A 21,414-nucleotide genomic window follows, 5' to 3' on the forward strand; every position below is an offset into this window, starting at 1 on the left:
CATTACCAGCCAGTCGGAAACTATGTTCAAAGAGCATATAATCACTACGTTCTAATGTTTTGTTTATTTCAGTTGATTATTTGTCAATTAAATACGAACCGAGTACGAATCGCTTTGCATTCATTATTTTGAATTTGTTTAATTGCAATGGATGAGGAAGCCGAAGAAGCCTTGGACGGAGGGAAGCATGCACCGGAGCCTATATTTCTTTGTAAATGTTTATTAAGTGACGATACTATCCCGCCAGTAATACCTCCTCGTAAACTAAGAATTCTTAATGCAGTCGACGACGCAGAAAATTACTTACGGGACCGGCGAATCCCAGAATTGATGCGTTTTCTACTTACGAAAGTACTATCCGATGGCTCTAATGATCCTACATCTTACCTTAAGGAATTGTTAGATCACTGCATGCTATTTCGTGCAGGACACGGGACAGCCCCAGTTTTATATGAAGACAGGTAAGAGCAGGGCATTTAAATTGATTTAAAGGTTTTTTTTGGGTTCATCCATTAATTACATCACACGAATATCGAGGTTTTTTTACCCCTCCCTCCCTTGTCACACTTGGTCACATTTGGCAATCCCCCCCCCCCCCTCTTGTGACGTCACATTTTTAGCAATTGTGTTTTCAACGAAATCGGCAAATCGAATTAGGTATTATTAATATATTTTTGATTTTTTTTTATACTACGTCGGTGGCAAACAAGCATACGGTCCGCCTGATGGTAAGCAGTCTCCGTAGCCTATGTACGCCTGCAACTTCCCCCCCCCCCCCCCCCTCGTTGAGCTCTGGCAACCTTACTCACTGGCAGGAACACAACACTATGAGTAGGGTCTAGTGTTATTTGGCTGCGGTTTTCTGTATGGTGGAGGTACTTCCCCAGTTGGGTTGGTTGGGGGGATAAAAGAGATATTAGTAATTTTATAACACAATACGGATTGGAAAGAAAATTAAAAGAATAAAAATGATTATCTTTCCAAAAACTCGTTATTTAAGTGCACAGCGAATAAAAAGAAACTGGGTTGCTGATGAAGTTAAAGTCACGTCACAAAGTTTGTGACTCCCCCCCTCCCCCTTGTCACAGCATGTGACCTTTTCTTGGCCCCCTCCCTCCCCCTAAACGTATGATGTCATTAATGGATGACCCGATGATGAATACGGTTTCAGGCATTTGGAAGCGGTGATTAAAAGTTTTGATCCGGGGCGCCGCGGGTGGTTAAGCTCAGGACAAGTTCGACGTCTTTATGCGACTCTGGGATTAACTCTAGAAGAATATCCACATGAAAAAATCTCAACAGCTATTATTTTTAAAGACATCAAGAAAACTCAAGAATCAGAACTGTTGTGCTTGCTTTCTGCTGGAATTCCAATGGAAGAATCATATAGTGTAACGGATACTTCCGATTCGAAACAAGTAAACATTATTAAGCCACCTCCAAAAAAGTAATCCACGAATAAATCTTTTTATTTTATTTAATAAATATCCGACTTCTGCTACTCTTGAGCAGGGTCTTTAGGCACTCCACCTATAATATTTTTTCACTGTATAAGACTGCAACCAAGACTGAGGCAGTAATAATGTGAGATGTGGTTACTTATAAATGGCTAAGCCAGGGGTTCCCAATCTTTTTCAACATGCCAGCGCCAGTTACAAGTTTAGTATTTTGCAACGGCGCCCTTGTAAATTTAAAATCACGGTCGAAAAAGAGTGACACGACGCTATATTATTTACCGATGCGAGCGCTCAATATACGTAGATATTTGTGGTTTCGGATAATGATAGAACTCACGGCGCCCCTCTTTACTTCCTACGGCGCACCAGGGCGCCGCGGCGCACACTTTGGGAACCCCTGGGCTAAGCAACTGTCCATGTTCTGTATTTCTTTATGTTCTTAAACTTCTTAAGTAATTGTGTAGATATTGTATAATTAGTTGCTGTGATTCTTAAATAAATAAATGAATAGGGTTTAATCCGGCAGTAAACAAACTTCCGATTACATTACTGAATTTAGTAAGTGCGTCCTGAACTACCTTAGTCGAGTTCCAGTGCTTATATACTTACCCTTTCATGTATATGTGGTGGTCAAAAATCGCGAGTCCAAACCTCGGTTGTGCGGTGTGCAGAAAAAAATCGTTCTCGAAGAAACAACAACGTTCAGTAGAAGGAAGACAACCCTTCGCACCTACATTTTTAAATTTGCCACCTTCTACTGACGGAAATGGCTTGCCAAACTATAAAAGATGACCTTATCATTATCACTTATCATCATACACAGACAAGAGGTTAATTCGGCAAGTGTTAGTGCGCTCATTCGATCATGTGTTAGGTATTCCGCCGTGCATCCGTTAAGGACGCAGCTATAAGTGGGAGCGAAAAGAGATATTTTTACCGCAACAAGTAGGGCTAATATGGTCGGCTCTTTATCACTTCTCACTATGTCTGTCACGTTCTAACAAGTATATAAGTGCGAAAGTGACGCATGGCATGACAGGTGATAAAAATGCGACCATGATACCGCTGCAGGTCGCGGTTCGGTGCGGTGCGCCCGTCTATAAACGCTTTAACCTGCCTAAACATATTCGAAGTAGTATCACGCGAAGTATCAGAACGTACTTGTGAACTCAATAGTGTAGTCATGTATAGTGTAGGAAATAAAGGTAGTGGACCCCGCAGTAATTCCTCTGCCAGAAAAACTTTACAGTATGATAAAGTATCAATAAATAAAAAGTATTGTCTTAATTTCCAAAGAATAATAATAATAGGATTTAAGTAAATACCTAAAGTATTAAATCGTTAATATCTTTTTACGGAAAAATGCTCCGTTCAAACTTTCTTCACCAGACATATTCATGTAACGTATTACAACAATATATGAAATATCCAAAAAAATATCCCAGTAGAAATACCAATATTAATAAAATATAATTTTTGGACGTGTCTTGGACCGGAAAATTACTCCGTCAAATTTTTTCACTGGAATGCCATTTTATTGCCGTTTTATAGCTACAAAATGAAAATCTAAAAAAAAATCCATGTAACTATACTATTTTCAGAAATTGCCTTTTTACTCGCTGTGAAAAATTTCTCTATCCATTTTATTTATTGAATTAAGATCACAGTTTTATTTCCATCCAACTATAAAAACATCCAAAAAAATAACGAGCGTATTAAAAACTTAACATCGGGAGCAGTGTGTAGGGAGCGGGGTGTACAAGCGGGGTGCGGGAGCGGTACCGGCCGCCGCAAGCGCGCGCGCCGCGCCTGCCCGGCGGTGGCAGCTTGCTACTTCTCTATTCATTCGCGTATCGCCTAGGTGCATAGGTTACTGTTGTTAAAAATATTTCTACTTGTTTCTTTTTTGACCTGCCTAATGCCTGCCTGTCTGTGTAGTACCTACCGTAAGTATAGTCTCTACCGTACTTACAAATGAACTAGGTAGGTTATGCGATGTGTCTAATTTAAATATTTATATTTTTAAATTCAATTTATTCAATTCGAGTCGTACGTATTAGGCCATCAAACGAAGGAAAAAACGGGGAAATAATTCGTGTATAAGCGAATTTTGGCATAGTTGTAGATAAAGGTACCTTACATAACATACTGAAAGTACTGATAGAGGGGGGTGGCGCTATTGTGTACGGGGGAGGGAGGGTTTAAATGTCCCTTTTTTAGTTTATTTTAAATAACTCGTGAACGGTGGCCCATATCAAAAAATGATCTATCACGCAAATCATCTATGTAACATTTCCTACAAGAAAAATTCAGTACACTTTTTACTAGGATCAATATTTAAAAAGATATTAAAGCGGGAAAATTAATTAAAATCAATTTTCTGGTCCATTTTTCTATATTTTCGTAAACGGTGGCAATTAACAAAAAACGCTGTAAAATGTAAATAATCTACACAAAACTTCTACAAAAAAGATTCAGTACCCTTTGTGAAAGGATCAATATTTAAAAAGATATTAAAGAGGGAAAGTTAATAAAACCAATTCTAAGGTTCATTTTCTTTATTTTCGTAAATAATTTGTAAAGTATGACCCATAGCAAAAAAAAATGTCTTATACATAAAATTTTCTATAAGAAATATCTAGCACACTTTTTGCTAGGATGAATATTTAAAAATATACTAAAGCGGGAATGTTAATAATAATCAATTTTAAAAACCCTTTTTAGTTTTCATAAGTAACTCGTAAACGGTAGCCCGTAGAAAAACACGTTCTTATTCATAAAGAATGCACATAATATTTCCTACAAAAAATAATTCGATCACTTTTCTCTAGGATCAATATTTAAGAAGATATTATAGGGGGTAAATCAATTCATAGGTACTTTTTTTAGTTGTTCGTAAATAACTATTAAACGGTGCTCCAGTGTAATAAGAATGTTAAACATAAATACTTAACATACAATTTTCTGGAAAAAAGATTTATTACACTTTTTCTTTAGGATCAATATTATTGAGATATTAAACGGCGAAAGTTAATTTTAATCAATTCTGCACATTATTTGTGTTTCTCGCTTTAAAAGCTTAATAAATATTGATCTTAGGGAAAAGTGTTCCGCATGTCTTTTGTAAAAAAAATATTATAATTGTTTATATACACATTTATATTTTTTGCTATAGGTCATACTTTACAAAATATTTACGAAAAACTAAAAAAAGAGACCTGAGGATTCATTGTAAGTAACTTTGCTCCTCTTTGACTAAAAAACCGGACAAGTGCGAGTCGGACTCGCCCGCTGAGGGTTCCGTACTTTTTAGTATTTGTTGTTATAGCGGCAACAGAAATACATATAAATATAAATATTTCTGTCATAGCATGCCAAACTATAATTCTAAACGTAACTAGCGACAATGATATCGCTCGGAGCGCACGTGAGACAATTGCATCGACGCGGCTGCTAGCTCTAAATGGCCCTTTTTTAGTTTATCTTAAATAACTCTTAAACGGTGGCCCATATCAAAAAATGTTCTTTCACGCAAATCATCTAAATAAAATTTCGAACAAGAAAAAATCAGTCCACTTTGTTATTTAAAGATTAGGCGGGAAAGTTAAATAAAATCAATTTTATGGTCCATTTTTCTATATTTTCGTAAACGGTGGCAATTAGCAAAAAACGCTGTAAAATGTAAATGATCTACATAAAACTTTCTACAAAAAAGATTCAGTACCCTTTGTGAAAGGATCAATATTTAAAAAGATATTAAAGAGGGAAAGTTAATAAAACCAATTCTAAGGTTCCTTTTCTTTAGTTTTCGTAAATAATTTCTAAAGTATTACCCATAGCAAAAAAATGTCTCATACATAAATAAGTAACATAAAATTTTCTATAAGAAATATGTAGCACACTTTTCGCTAGGATGAATATTTAAAAAGATACTAAAGCGGGAATGTTAATAATAATCAATTTTAAAAACCCTTTTTAGTTTTCGTAAGTAACTCGTAAACGGTACCCCGTAGCAAAACACGTTCAAACATAAAATTTTCTAGAAAAAAGATTTCTATTCTTTTTCTTTAGGATCAATATTATTGAGATATTAATTTTAATCAATTCTGCACATTATTTGTGTTTCTCGCTTTAAAACCTTAATAAATATTGATCTTAGGGAAAAATGTTCCGCATGTCTTTTGTAGAAAATTTTATTATAATTGTTTATATATATATATTTGCTATAGGTCATAATACTTTACAAATTATTTACGAAAAACTAAAAAAGAGATCTGAGGATACATTGTAAGTAACTTTGCCCCTCTGACTAAAAAAAATCCAACAAGTGCGAGTCAGACTCGCCCACCGAGGGTTCCGTACTTTTTAGTATTTGTTGTTATAGCGGCAATAGAAATACATCATCTTTGAAAATTTCAACTGTATATCACGGTTCATGAGATACAGCCTGGTGACAGACGGACGGACGGACAGCGGAGTATTATTAATAGGGTCCCGTTTTAGCCTTTGGGTACGGAACCCTAAAAAGGACCTGGAAACTGATTATAATGAATTTTAATATCTCATTAAATATTGATCCTAGCGAAAAAAATTACGGAACTTTTGTTGTACAAAATTACATTTCTATTATTAATGTATAAAGAGCTTTTTGCATTGGGCCACTGTTTACGAGTTATTTACGAAAAACAAAGAAATTAGGGACTTGTAAATTGTTTGTGATTTACTTTCCCCCTTTAATATTGTTTTAAATATTGATCCTGGAGAAAAGTGGTCTGTATGTTTTTTGTAGGAAATATTATGTTAATTATTTATGTATAAGAACCTGTTTTGTTATGAGCTGCCGTTTAAGAGTTATTTACGAAAAATTAAGAAGTGACTTTAAAATTGATTAGTATTAATATTCCCGCTTTAGTATCTTTTTAAATGTTGATCCTAGCGAAAAGTTTCATATATCTTTCTTGTAGTAAAAATTATGGTTAATATTTATGTATGAGAGATTTTTTGCTATGGATCATACTTTACAAATTATTTACGAAAAACGAAAGAAAAGAAACCTTAGAATTGATTTTAATTGACTTTCCCCCTTTAATATCTTTTTAAATATTAATACTCTCAAAAAGTTTACTGAATCTTTTTTGTAAAAAAAATGTGTAAATTATTTACGTTTAACAAGGTTTTTGCTATTTACGGGTTATTCACGAAAATATAGTAAAATGGACCATAAAATTGATTTTAATTAACTTTCCCGCTTTAATATTTCTTAAATGTTGATCCTAGCGAAAAAGTGCACTGAATCTTTCGATTCGGCAATTTTATATATATTATTTACGTTAAAGAACATTTTTTGCTATGGGCCACCGTTTACGAGTTATTTAAGAAAAACTGAAAAAAGGGACCTTTAAACTCAGTCAGTCTATGTGGGCGTCTAAAGAAGGTAGCTGGCAGGGACTGGATGCAGAAAACGGGAAAACGTGCTTTGTGGCGCATCTGGGGGAGGCCTATGTCCAGCAGTGGACTGCAACAGGCTGACGATAATGATGATGAAGTATCTTTCAGCTTATAGTACAAGTTTCATCAAAACTGGTTCAGTAGTTTTAAAGATCTCGATGGTTAAGTTTTAAGATATCGCAATTTATTAACGATAAGCATACAATAAGTAGGTAATCTTTTTACGTGGCAAATATTCTAGAACCTAGTTGTTTTTGACGTCGGTTGTTATTAACGTCTTTAGCGTGATATTATTCTAATCAATGTTAACTGCGTAAGTATATATTATTCGGTACAAAGAAAACGCAAAAATAACTAAATGTAGTGTAAAGACTCACACATCAGTGACAACGACAACTCCCTTCTTAAGTGTGGACTGCGGGTCACGCGGTCGTGTCGTACAAGTAGCACAAGGACACTAATCTGCACTTAACTGCTAAAGGAAGACGGTACATTATTGCGTAAACGCGGGATGGATTTATCTTCGCTTCAAAAATTTCGGTGTTCTGGATGATATTTCTTTTGGATATTTTGAATTTAAGTGTATACGTATATATTTAGTATATATTTAAAAGAATACAGGCTGAGAAATTTTCCACTCTCAGTTTTTAATAGTTGTAAAATACATACATTTGGGTATGTATTTTTTTTGGATATTCTTACCCACTACGCCAAATTATATTCTAAGATCATATAAGAAGAAAAAAATGACAGAGCAATTTTCCGATGAAAATGAGCGTCAAAAAAGGAATTATCATTAAAAAAAATCTCATGTTTGATAAAATTTTTAGATTTTTTTCTAGTATTACATACTGATGCAAATAACTTATTTGGTAAAATAATTTTGGACAGAGGAATTACTCGGTTAAACATATAAACAGATTTATATTTTTACGTATAAATACCTAACTTAGGTTTTTTTTTTTTTTGGATATTTATATGTTAGTTTCGGCTCATACTATACAATAACCAAGCAAAATTTCATGGACTGAGAAATTATTGCATGGGTCTCCATACAACAACTTGCTAGATTTACTACACTAGTAGTGTTTGGTAAAACGTAGTGATTATATTATAGATAGATTATATGCTCTTTGGTGTTTAGTGTCATTATCAATATGACAGGACAGCGACAATTGTAGGACTGTAAATAAATTAATTTTATTTTATTAAATCTGCTAAGTGGAAGCCGGACAGTATACTGAAATGCATTACATAATGCTTGATTAAGAAACTTCTTTATTATATGCTAAACTAATTTAAATAGAAATTATCATATTCACGGCAATGTTTCTTATATTTTCATAATAAATATGTTTGTGTTAGGTTTTTTCATACATTTTGTGTTCTTGTTTTCAATATTTGATATTTATTTTAAATCTCCTATTGTAAAGAATGTGGCTTCTTATCAGCCACATCATGAGTCAGTGGCAGACCGCCTCGTGCTCTTCATGGTCGATGGCTTGAGAGCAGAGTCGTTTGCTAACTATACTACCATGCCATATTTGAGGTAAGTTATTTCTGTGTTTGATAAGTATGTCGCATTTGAAATTCGAGGTAAATCTTTACTTAATCTCACTGGAGGTCTTTTCCTCTTCTCAATGACTCCGCATTTGAATATATATATCATTGATAATAAAAATTCCAGATCAGTTGCTAACACCTATGGGAGATGGGGCATATCCAGCACTCAAGTCCCCACGGAGTCCCGGCCTGGCCATGTAGCAGTCATTGCAGGCTTCTATGAAGACCCTTCTGCTATTATGAAGGGATGGAAAGAGAATCCTGTTGATTTCGATTCAGTGTTCAACCAAACCGCATATACCTGGTGTTGGGGCACTTATGATATTGTAGACATCTTTACAAAAGGAACAGTAGACAATCATATATTTGTCCATAAGTTTGACCCTTATGATAATACATTTAGCACAGATAAAAATACAACACTTCTAGACTCATGGGTATTTGAAAATGTTAGAAATTTATTCTACAAAGCAAAGAGTGATAAAGCAGTACAAGAAAAGATGAAGAGTAAAAAAATAATCTACTTTTTGCATTTACTTGGTACAGATACATCTGGACATACACACAAACCTAAAACACAGTAAGTTGCATAATAATGAATATATATATATATATATATTGAAGAATAACTGTGGAGGCAATTACTTTTTCATAAAAAAAGAAATCAGTCAATAAGTCTTTAACACTCGGCAGTCCTTAAAAAACAGTCTTTGAATGTTACAAATATCACATTATCAATCATGTAGTATTACTGTTTGCCTTAAGGACCTATCCTTTGCCTTTATTGTGTTGGGACTTTATTCTAAGGCCTATCTAATAACATCATTTAGCATCAACAGGATGACATTAGGCAAAATGATTAGTCTATTTAAAATTTCATCTTTTCAGGAACTTTTTAACAACTGTGAGAAATGTAGACCAGGGTATCAAGGACATGGAAAAAATTGTCAGAGAGTTTTACAATGATGATGGGAAAACTACTTTCTTAATGACCTCTGATCATGGCATGACAGATTGGGGTATGACTATTTTCAAGATTTATAAGATCCTGGTTTTGTTCATTACTACCCTATGTTATTTGGATAACTGTCTTGTTATTAAAATAGAAAAAAAAGTTGCAAAGCAAAAATAACAATTTTTTTACATATGGATGTTTAATAGGAATAAAAATTATTAGTTCTTTTTTTTTAAAGGTTCTCATGGATCTGGTGATGATCATGAAACACAAACGCCATTTGTAATGTGGGGTGCTGGAGTGCAACAAGCTAAAGAGGGACCTGAAGACCCATACACCAAGGGCATGTCATTCAATCATAGGTTTGACATAAAACAAGCAGACTTGACACCGCTCATGTCTACTGTACTCTCAATACCAGTGCCAGTCAATTCTATTGTAAGTTGATGCATATGAAATTAGTAGTATTTAAACTTTGACTTTACACTCTTTTTTGTGATGTAGGTACATCATCTCCACTCTCTCCTTCTGACACAAATGGATCCTTGTTTTCCTTTTATTTATTTTTCTTAGTAATCATTTTCATGTTTTACACATTTTTGTAACTGGTAAAGTACCTAACTATAAAGAAAAGTTCCTCACCAACACTGGCGCACACCACTTGAATTACAATTTACAGAATTTTGCAAGCTTTTAGCTTGACTAGTGTGACCATGAGCTGTAGTTGGTTGTCGGCTCTACTGTCCTTTATTGACATTACAATGTTTGTGATTTCAGGGCAAATTGCCAGTGGATTTGCTAAACATGACATTGCCAAACAGAGCAAAAGCTGTCTACAGTCACAGCAGGCAATTAGCTTCCCAGTATAATAGGAAGAAGCTAGAAGTGGAAACAAATGCCATATCATTGCTTTACAAATCATTTAAGCCATTTAGCACTGAGAAGTATGATGAGCTTATAGAATTTACTGAGAAATTATTATTGAGTGGAGAATACGAGAAACTTATACATTTCAGTGAAGAAATTACACAATTAAGCCTTGCAGGACTGACATATTATCAGAATTATTATCAACGTCCATTGTTAATACTAGTCACTATGTCATTTATAGGCTGGATTTTGTATTTGCTTAAAGTATTATTAGAGCAAAAAGTTAATTCGCAAGTGGAGCCTGTTAATTTAAAGAGATTTAATATTTTGGGATCACATTTATTTTCAAATGTGATATTTTTACTAATGTGTTTTTTATCGTTTTATGTTGTATTTGGTGAGTGTCCTTACATATTTTTTTGAACTATAAATTATCGTTGTCTAAAAGAAACAGACCCCCATTGCATAGAAATTTCCGGCAGGCGAATCAAATATCTCTGTACATTATAATCATGTGGTTTTTCATGAATTTTTGGGTGCAATTGCGTTACCTTTGAGACACTACTAATCCTATTTCATATTTTCAGCACAAAAATTACCAATTCAGTATTACATTCACTTTTTAATGCCTATTTTCTTATGGTGGAATGCCATACCGTCACTGGATGTATGGTCGAAAGCCCATCGATTATTCAGAAGCAGCCAAAAAATTAATGGAGTATGGATCGAAGTGTTGTGCTATGGCTTAGGCTCAATGGCAATGGTAAGAAAATTTACTACCTATTATCTGTTTGCTGAATTGACCAAAAAGGTTTTTACTAACCATAAATTCTAATTCTATTTCTGATTTTACATTAAATATTCTTTCTTCAGTTGATATGTGTTTTTCCGTCGGCTGGGGTGTTAAATACTGGGAATAATTTTACGTGGACAAATATGCTAATGATTAAATTCCATCTAATATCCTTTAGTAACTGATGAGTAAGTGTAAGGCACGGTCAAGGAAATTGATTCTTTAGCAGATTACGGTTCGCTTTACATTGGACAGCTCTTAGCATAAGTATTTACAACCAAATTTACTTGAACCGCAAACTGCTAAAGAATCAATTTACTCTAGTGTATAGTCAGCAATACTAGAGTTAGACCAAGCTAAGTTGGCAGCGATTCTGATAGCCCAGACTGTGCAAGTGTTATTTTAAACGTCATCCTTCTATGAAATTATGACGTTTAAATAACACTTGCGCAGCCTGTGCTATAAAAATCGCTGCCAACTTAGCTTGGTCTAACTCTATTCGCTTAGCACTTCTGCATACCTATTACCTACATATCTTTTTATGCAGAGGTGCTAAGGGAATAGTTTTACGTACCAGATAGAGTGGCACTGTTTTTTTTATTTTATTTATAAGCCGCCACTTTAGGCCCGTTGGATGAGGGCAACGAACGACAGTCGTTGTGAATAATTGCAGATCAGTAATTAGCTCCTTACACATTCCTGCATTTAGTTACTGACGGGAGGGACGCCGAAATACGCGAGACACGTAAAAATTAATATCCCGTTATCAATGTTGCACTTCTTTGAAAATAAGGGTTTGATTATCAACAACATCAGCTTGTATCAAAATTTAAATATTCAACAGAAATTTCTGTTTTTAGGGTTTGTCATTCACCTATCGATGGATGTTGAGTATCCCACTCATGGGCATGGGCGTGTGGCCATTTTTCTCATACATACGAAACTGCTTGACTACACCGATTCTCATAGTGTGGCCAGCTAGCTGTGCTATGCTTAGTTTCTTTTCATTTGTACCTGTAGTTGGGAAAGATGTGCTAATAGAATTAGTGTGAGTAAAATATTAATTTTGGAAACTTAAAAACGGAAGCCCACTGCGGCGCACGATGAGGCGATTTTATGATAATCTCACGGACTAGTACATATATTATGTTACATACCTAGGGCGGTACCTAAAGCAAGAAATGCCTGAAATGAAGATAACTTGTAATAGGCGAATATGTAATAGGGCCTTCTTCTCTCTGCCTCTCGCTCTTGCATATTTGAGCAATAAATAAGCAGATAAAGAAATTTCGTTATTCGAGGAAAGGCTTTCCTATTTACTGGCCGAGGTGTGTATACTATTTTTTGCTCGACGAAGCCGGAAAGCGGCAACTTCTTTTCGCTCAGTGATTGACGCTTTCCGGCCGGCAGAGGGCAGAAAAAATAATTTTCGCGGGCGGCTCATTTATTCGTGCGTACGTCGCAGAGGATATCCGTTTTAACCCTTTGAATGCTAAAGGCTTCCACAACGATCACAACCTTCAAAAAATCCGATAGAGTTTGTGGTCGTTATATTATATATGTGATACAGGCGTGGCGTTCAAAGGGTTTAAGAGGTTTTTTTTTATCTTCACCTAATATAGCTTCTCTGCTTCACTCTCCTGCTATTGCTTTTATTTACAACACTAAATTATGGCCAGGATCGGATTTAGAATTATGTCTCATCAGTCATCACTCTTATAGATAGAGCAAGATCCCAGAGCTGCCACACCTTACTTATTTTCTCATGAATAAAATGTATGGGATAATATAGTGTTAGTATGTACTTTTAATGTCTCCATACTTGCTATATTGGCCCGATGGCCATTTGTCCGGTACAAGGTGCTAAAGTTAGGTAAAAATATACCTAGTAATATTTTTTTATTAAAAATTTATATGTGTGTATGTGTGAAACTTTATGTAGGTCTGGGGGATAGTTGAGCCCCTCCAATTGGTGTGGCTACTTACAATATATTATGTAATAGTTCCCTGAGTATCATATATAAAAATCAAGAGTGAGAATATAAGTCAATTACAATATTTTTTTGACAGCTTTAAAGCGGCTGATAAAAGTACCGGCGGCGGAAATGGTCTGGCATTTTTAATTATCAAATTTTAACAATATTTTCTAAAACATACATAAAAATCAGCCATGAGAATTCAAAAAAGCAAGTATTCTTTTTACCAATCTTTAGCACCTCGTACCGGACAAATGGCTAAAAGTGCTATGACTAACTTCATAAAGTTGTGGAACAATCGAGATATAGGCCTTGGCAGCAGGGTACGATTAGTGCGGGCACTGGTATTCTCTTCATCTTAATGTACGGTGCAGAAACCTCATCAAAAGCTTGGACAAGAGCAAAATCGATGCTTTCGAGATGTGGTGTTGGAGAAAGATGCTAAGAATCCCATGAACCGCAATGAGAACAAATGAGTCCATTCTGAGAGAACTAAAAATCACCAAACGACTCTCAACGATCTGCCAGGAGAGGGCTCTCAGATTCTTTGGGCACATAATGCGATCGCCACATCACAGCCTCGAATGTGACATCACACTGGGTCAAGTTGAAGGCAAGCGCGCTAGAGGAAGAGACTCTGCAAGATGGTCGGATTCCATAAGACAGACAGAGGGCAGCCCATATAGCCCTTGATCGCGTTAAATGGAGGGATATAGTTGTTGGTCACGATCCTCAGGCATGAGGGAACGACGAAGAGAAGAAGAAGGACGGGACAAAGGGCCGTCGGGCCAATATAGCAAGTATGCAGACATTAAAAGTGCATACTAACACTATATTATCCCATACAATTTATTCATGAGAAAATAAGTAAGGTCTGGCGGCTCTGGGATCTTGGACTTATAAGATACAAGTAACATTTATCTTATATTACTATTTTTAATCCGGCCGGAAAGTGTTTACTTTAAAACCCATATACCATAAATATACCGTAAAGTATAATTATTATTCAAGGTCTATTTATTTAAAAAATATGTATAAAACATGCAACAGCTTTATAGGTACACCAATATTTGGAATAGTTATTACTATAATGTCATAAATATTCAATCTATAATTATAAATATCCTTCCGTTAATTTCAGTGTCATCGCTGGACTGCTGTGGCTTCTCGTAAAGGTTTTTTACATTCTGCGAGTCTTACTGCCTCTTTACAACAGACGTGAAGAAAATCGGACTGAAGTCGTGTTGGCTGTGATACAAATAGCGTTGCTCATTTTCTCGTTACATAATATATATGTACAGTCGAGGAGATTTGACCATGGCACGCCGGTGTCGTACTTTTATCAAATAATGTCGTGGCTGACTGCTGGTAATTTATTTTATCTAAACTCGACTCTATTTTGAAGATGTTACAGTGCATGTTCGGATGTGAGCATACTTATTAATACCTAAAGGTATTTTTTGGTGGTTGGTGGCGCGAGTATGTTTATTATTTATAAGGGTCAGTTAATAAGTCTGGTCCTGGTCAATCAACTCCGCTACTAAGAACAAGGTGCACAATTTTAACCTACATTTTAATTAGTGACAGATATTTTAGACTAGATTACATTCAGTGCATAAGTCTTTTTTTTGCAGTTGTTTCGCTTGCGCTACCAATGGCGAGTTCCAAGAGATTAATATGCCGCCTAATGACCATAAACACATCAATACTTATATTCTATCTTCTGCTTTCCGTGGCACATGAAGGGCTCTTTTTAGTCACGCTAAATGTCAATGTCATGTGTTGGGTTTTGATTGAATTCAGACTTCTGCACCTCGGACTAAGGGTAAGGAAAACGACAACAGGGTTATGGCGTTCTTTATAAATGCGCTCGCTACACGCCTCAATAGGGTTGTTTCCAATTTTTTGAAACGCTTGTATTACGTTCTATATTAACTAAAAGTTGCCCTAAAATTCAACTTTTATACTAAAAACGGCTTTAAATATGTTAAATTAACAAAATATATTTTGACAGATGCTTTCGCGCCCAAAACGCTCTTTGAAAATTGTGTGACGTCACAGTTTACGGTTTGACACATAACTTCATACACACGTAGAAGATACGAACTGTCAACAGACATTTGTCATTTGTTGTTTATCGCTTAACTGTCAACAGTGTCAATCCGAGAGTTGTGACGTCATCAGAATCTTCAATGACGTTTCGAGTTTGGTCACGTGACGTGTGCCAAAAGATATTTTAAATTCAATATTTACAAAAATATGGTCATTACAGGTCCCCTAAAAGTAGTTTAACATGTTCTTATAATCCAAAAGAATTTATTGGGATACAATAATTCTGCCTTAAGATTTGTAGATGGAAACAACCCTATTAGCTCAATTAGATATAAATGCCTGTCTTATGTTCGGTTGTACCAAACTGCTTGTCACCGTTAAAATGTTCACAAAATTGTATGGGAAATTTCAGCGTGATTGACGTTGATCAGTCCGTCAATTTTTATTGTGGTTGGTGCAACTGGCCCTTAATCTGTTATTTTGACTTATGTGTAAGAAAGGGATATATAACATAAATTAACTAATTTGAGGATTGTAAGGTTTAGGATATTTAAGGGGGTAAGAAAGGGGGACAGATTACCAACGAGGCCGAATTCGGGCGGCAAAAGCTAGTAAGGCGTCTCTAATTTTGATGGAATTATGTGTGAGTTTCGGAATTACCCTACATGCTGAAGTATTCGGAATTACCCGAATACACCTTACGGCTCTTATAGGTAAAAAACTTAAGTAAGTCACCTGTAGGGCTAAGATGGTCGGCTCTTTATCATTTGTCGCCATGCCTGTCACGTTCTAACAAGTATGTAAGCGCGAAAGTGACGGGCATAGTGACAAGTGATAAAAATCGAACCATGATGCCACCGCTGTTGTATGTAGTTGTGACGTGTTCGAATAGACATCTGTTTTGTTTGTGTGTGTCTTTTAAACATGTATTGTCTATTCGAACACGTCACAACTACATACAACAGGTGACTTACTTAAGTTTTTACCTATAATAGCTTTTGGCCGCTGAATTGACTTCGACCGCCTTGCTAATTGTCCTCTCCTCTCCCTCTCCCGGCAGTTCAGTCCCGTACTATTCTTTAAGACCTGATCGCTTATAATTCAGTTTTAAAACTACTTCCGACGATTCGAGGACGGCACTGTCCCCGTAGTCTTTCTCTGAGACCACGGGGACAGTGCCGTCCTCGAAGCATCGGATTCTGAGGTAATTTTTTCGTACCTAATTAAAAATGTCTAAAAATCGTGAAGTTTAAATCAGTATTTTTAAGTGGTTAAATTAAAACTGTTTAAACATATACATTCTACACCATCAAATCGGTATAGCCTAAGGTCCGCAATCCTTAGTCTTCGTTTGATCCATACTGAACGAGACATCCTCTCACAACCTGTAGGTAACATGTAGATTGTATTGTTTTATGTTTAAATATATATAAAAAATGGATTGCATATGTAATAAATTACTTGTTACAGATAATTGACTGCACATTTGATAAATCATCTCTTGAAGAAGACAAATCGAAACGAAGTCTCACATCTATTGAAAGAAGTATAAGTAGTGATGATTTCAGAAGGGCGTTCTTTTTCGTATCCTTTATAACAATAACTCTAAATTTAAATCACATATATCACTCGGCCAGGCTTCTTTAGTTCGTTCCGTCTACGTCTATAGTTCGCAACTCTCTATCACTTGAATTTGCATGAGAGTTAGAGGGCAAATAGACGAACGAATGAAGAGGTTGGTCGCAGGCCATCCTTGTAAGAGGACTATTCAGCAATCTTTAGACGAATATGTATATGATGAAATATTTATTTCCTCCTGTTTATTTCATTTCCTTAACAGTCTTTACAGCTAGCTTATGTAGTTTTAGCGTTTTTCGGAACCGGAAATATAGCGTCACTCAACTCATTCGAAGTTCGGTGGGTTACGTGTTTCATAACGTCCTTCCAGCCATTCATAATTACTGGATTGATTCTACTGAAGACGTTGACGCCTTTCTTGAGTGTCGCATGCTGTTTTAGAGGCGTACAGTATTTGACAGAGGTATGTATGGTAGGTAGACACAGTGGCGTGGCAAGACCAAAATTTTATATGGGCAAGGTACATTTAGCGAGGCCCTCTGGTGTCGCAAGAAATAACGAACATTTTTACGTTGTGTCCATGATATACTTATTATTTGAGACACGAGGCCGTAGGCGGTGGCCCACGTCGCCCACGCCTAACGCCGCCTCTGGGTAGACTGCCACTCAAAGTTGAAACGCAATAACTCTGCATACATTATACATACCACGCATATTTATTGACAGAACGAGTTACGAGTTTTTTTTTCAAAGTACCTACCTAATCACGGTATGTTGACCTCCTTCGGCCTACTTTTATTTTTAATGCTCTTATATTAAGAGGGAAGTATACCACATGATCGTCCATACAAAATGATAAAACGTTTTTCTACTTCTAAATATTTTCCATTCTCCATGAATGTTATTGACACAATGAAAAACTAGGTTTATAGGTTTTCCTTTTTAGGGTTCCGTAGCCAAATGGCAGAAAACGGAACCCTTATGGATTCGTCATGTCCGTCTGTCTGTCCGTTTATGTCACAGCCACTTTTTTCCGAAACAATTAGAACTATACTGTTCAAACTTGGTAAGTAGATGTATTCTATGAACAGCATTAAGATTTTCACACAAAAATAGAAAAAAAAAAGCAATAAATTTTGGGGTTCCCCATACTTAGAATTTTTTTTTCATCAAACCCATATGTGTGGGGTATCTATGGATAGGTCTTCAAAAATGATATTGAGATTTCTAATATAATTTTTTTCTAAACTGAATAGTTTGCGCGAGAGACACTTCAAAAGTGGTAATATGTAACCCCCCCCCCCCCCCTGTAACTTCTAAAATAACAGAATGATAAAACTAAAAAAATATATGATGTACATTACCATGCAAACTTCCACCGAAAATTGGTAAGAACGAGATCTATTTAGTAGTTTTTTTTAATACGTCATAAATGGTACGGAACCCTTCATGTGCGAGTCCGACTCGCACTTGGCCGCTTTTTTTTTCAAAATTTGCAAAACAAAAATATGTTAAAAAAGCGAAACCTGTAAACCTAGAATATATTATGTAATTATACTGAAGCGATCGACATCAAAATCAAAGTGATTTGTCAAGATTTAGTGGAAAACGTTTTCGTAGAAAAAGTACCGTTATTTCGCTAGGATCGTAAAGATATTCTTCCCTCTTAATAAGGGAGCGTTTGTACCTAAACTATATGGGGCAGCACAGGAGCCCTTGTTAAATGGTAGTGTGGATGTTAAGTTTAAGTGTTCGATTTAAGCCACTAGATAGCAGATATTCCAACGGATAAGGTGCATCACCAAATACCAAAAAAACTATTCTGTAACTGTAGAGATACTGGTCCTTAATTTCAGCTCGTATGGGTTGTGCCTATGGCGGTTATCACACTGACTGCGATTCGCACGTCGCTCCGATGAGCGAGCGGGACGTAGGTATTATACGCACCCGCCCAAACATCGCAGGGACCACCACCTAAGGGAGCGTACGTGAATAGTAGGGGATAGCACCTGCTAATGGGCGTAGCGTCAATGTCAAGTTTTAGTTTTCAATTTAGGCTACAATTCGGTATTGGCAAGTGTATAAATGTGTATTAGGCAAAAGAAATTACTGTATAAAAACCTTTTCTTTCCAGGCTCCTACAGGGTACTTGCATATCATAGTACTCATATACTCAAACATAATGGGTATTCAGTTGCTGTACTATGTTAGAAACACTGGAAGTTGGTTGGAAATCGGCACATCAATATCACAATTTGTTATCGTTCAAGTTATTACTTTATTTATAGTTTTAATTAATCAAATGGCAAAAGTCATGACTGATTTTAATGTGGTCAATGTTGTAAATAAGTTATTTAAAAGTAGAAAAAAGTATGTTTAAAACATAAGAAGTATGTTAGAAAAATAAATTGAACTACTGTACTATACTTATTACTGATTTATTGACATCACAAGTACAATTCAAAATCCATTCTGTTTGAACTGTAGAATTGACTGTCTTCTCCATGCTTCCTCACCCACACACCAGTTTTGAAATATCCTTCTGATGCCCATTTCTGCATTTGTTCTGTGGAATGTGGTCCTGACAGCTCCGCATCATCATCTTGTTTCCATTTGAACTCCCATTTAACTAGTTTGGGTGCATCATCATCTTCCTCTGCATTTTCAGTTTTTGTATTCTCACTGCCACTCTCTTTATTGAGACTTTCCTTTTCTTTCTGATCAAAATCATCAGCATACATGTCTAAATCTGCATCACCCTTTTTACTTTCATTCTTGGATATAATGACACTAATCTTCTCGTAAGTTTCTTGGTAAATGTCCATGTTGCCTGTTTTGGTAAGTATCTGATTGGCAAGCTCTGTTACTCTGGTGACAATTTTGCTCCCCTCATCAACAATTCCAGCTTTCTTCCTTTTCCATCTTTCCACACTTGACATTTTTGAACCAGCACCTAAAACAATCAAAAAAATATGTAGATATGCTAGCAATATTAATTAATTAACCTTTCATGAACATAGCATAAATTTGAAAGTGGAAAATTACTGCCTGGGGGGGTGAGTCTTGAACTCACAGCCTCTGGATTGCTGTGGGTGCTGAAGGATAGTTCTGGGCGCTGGAGTATCAATCCAGAGGCTGTGAGTTCAAGTCTCACCCAGGGCAGTAATTGTTCTACTTTTAAATTTATTCTAAGCTTAATAGCATCGTTCACAGACGTTTCTGCTTGTTAAAAATTAATTTAACCTTTAGGGATTGAACTTTTAGGAAAAGATATCAAAGTTCAAACAGACATTTGGAAAGACCAAAATTGTAGATATATTTGGCTCAGAAACTCATTTCTAAACTTCTCCAACTACACACATTATGTAACATAGTCATCATTCTGATGAACAGAATCATGAATAGTAGTGCCATGTATAGAATTCCAGTTTCATAATTTAAGGGGAATGCATAAGCGCTTTGTGCCACACACTTCCATGAAATTGCAAGTTTACTGTTTTCAATAATCAGCTATGTTTACCTAGTCTCTGTAAAGCTTTTGCAATAGACTCCCTTGGCTTCATATGTTCCAGTATTTCCTTATAATTCTCATGCAGGTCAAACTTTTCAGCCACCTCTTCATCTTCACTGCTAGACTCATCACCAAGACCTTTATTTTCATCATCTCTATGCACCTTGTACTTGTCCTCGGGCCTGCCTTTTACCTTCACCCAATCTATGTTGTCAAGCCAACCATCTCTGATTTCTTTCTCTTTCTTCCAGTGATATTGGCCTTGGTTGTCAAAATGACCTTCTTCCAGCTCCTCTTTCATATTGAATGGTGTTATAGTGATCTGTAAATTATATGGTAATCCTATTGAGTGTCATAATATTAAGCATACCAATGACTGACATGTAAAATGAATAATGTTGAATTTTAGTATTTTGCTTTATTTTGGAAAGCATATTTTCATTAAATTATTACATATGTAAAGAATTAAACTATGCAAAAAAATATTACATGGACATGCTATAACGAAAAAATATTGAAATTTAATGTCAAACTTCTATGAAATTCTGATGTTTAAATAGCACTTGCACAGTCTGGGCTATCAAAATCACTGCCAACTTAGCTTGGTCTAACTCTATTACATATTTTTTGGGAGACCAATGTAAAATATTTTTTTAAATTTGCTTGTCAATTCTATTATTTATTCATAAGGAAATCTATTCTAAGTGTGGCAGTGTAGCAGTAGGGTCACATGCAGATGCTAAAAATGGTGATTACTTTAGAAGGTCACATTTACTGCTTCAATTCATAAGACCTTTTGGTCACTACCTCTATCACAGAATCTTATAAGTACAGCTATGCTTGATTGAAAACTTAAAAAACAAAATATTGACATCAGCGCCCACTTACTTCACCTTCAATCGCTGCTACGCCTTCTTCCTCCCCTTCGATGTCATCAGCATTAAGAACATTGTTCCTCTCTTCTTCAGCACCGCTATCCTCCTCATCCGAATCCAATGAATGCTTCTTTCCTTCTTTCTTGGTTACACGTTTTTCGTCAGGTTCATCTTCTAAATCGAAAGCAATAGACGCCGCCCTTTTTGCCATGATCCTAAGAATCTGGTTGTTGTTTGTTGTAAAACTAAGGCAATGTTTTATTACTCGTCATTCGTTTCGAAATCGTAGTAATCGTAGTATGAAGCAAGCAAGCTTCACTCGACTCGACTTCACTT

The 21,414-nt window shown here is 35.7% G+C and overlaps 2 protein-coding genes across 2 annotated transcripts; one reads left to right on the plus strand and one right to left on the minus strand.

Annotated features, from left to right (window-relative positions):
• The first annotated feature begins 17 nt into the window (after positions 1–17).
• LOC133519071 (GPI ethanolamine phosphate transferase 1) lies at positions 18–19,118 on the plus strand. The gene is made up of 14 exons (XM_061852963.1): positions 18–461; positions 1,172–1,391; positions 8,339–8,454; positions 8,593–9,048; positions 9,357–9,487; positions 9,662–9,861; positions 10,201–10,690; positions 10,881–11,056; positions 11,947–12,134; positions 14,204–14,430; positions 14,697–14,887; positions 16,585–16,698; positions 16,964–17,155; positions 18,827–19,118. Exons 1-14 carry the CDS (start codon positions 148–150, stop codon positions 19,070–19,072), a joined length of 3,261 nt encoding a protein of 1,086 aa, XP_061708947.1. The 5' UTR covers positions 18–147; the 3' UTR covers positions 19,073–19,118.
• Positions 19,115–21,372, minus strand: LOC133519068 (CD2 antigen cytoplasmic tail-binding protein 2 homolog). Its single transcript, XM_061852961.1, has 3 exons — positions 21,092–21,372; positions 20,213–20,525; positions 19,115–19,645 (listed from the first exon to the last, which is right to left on the minus strand). Exons 1-3 carry the CDS (start codon positions 21,287–21,289, stop codon positions 19,140–19,142), a joined length of 1,017 nt encoding a protein of 338 aa, XP_061708945.1. The 5' UTR covers positions 21,290–21,372; the 3' UTR covers positions 19,115–19,139.
• Between the last annotated feature and the right edge of the window lie 42 nt (positions 21,373–21,414).

Source organism: Cydia pomonella, chromosome 6 (genome assembly GCF_033807575.1).
Source record: "Cydia pomonella isolate Wapato2018A chromosome 6, ilCydPomo1, whole genome shotgun sequence".
NCBI classification, from domain to species: domain Eukaryota; kingdom Metazoa; phylum Arthropoda; class Insecta; order Lepidoptera; family Tortricidae; genus Cydia; species Cydia pomonella.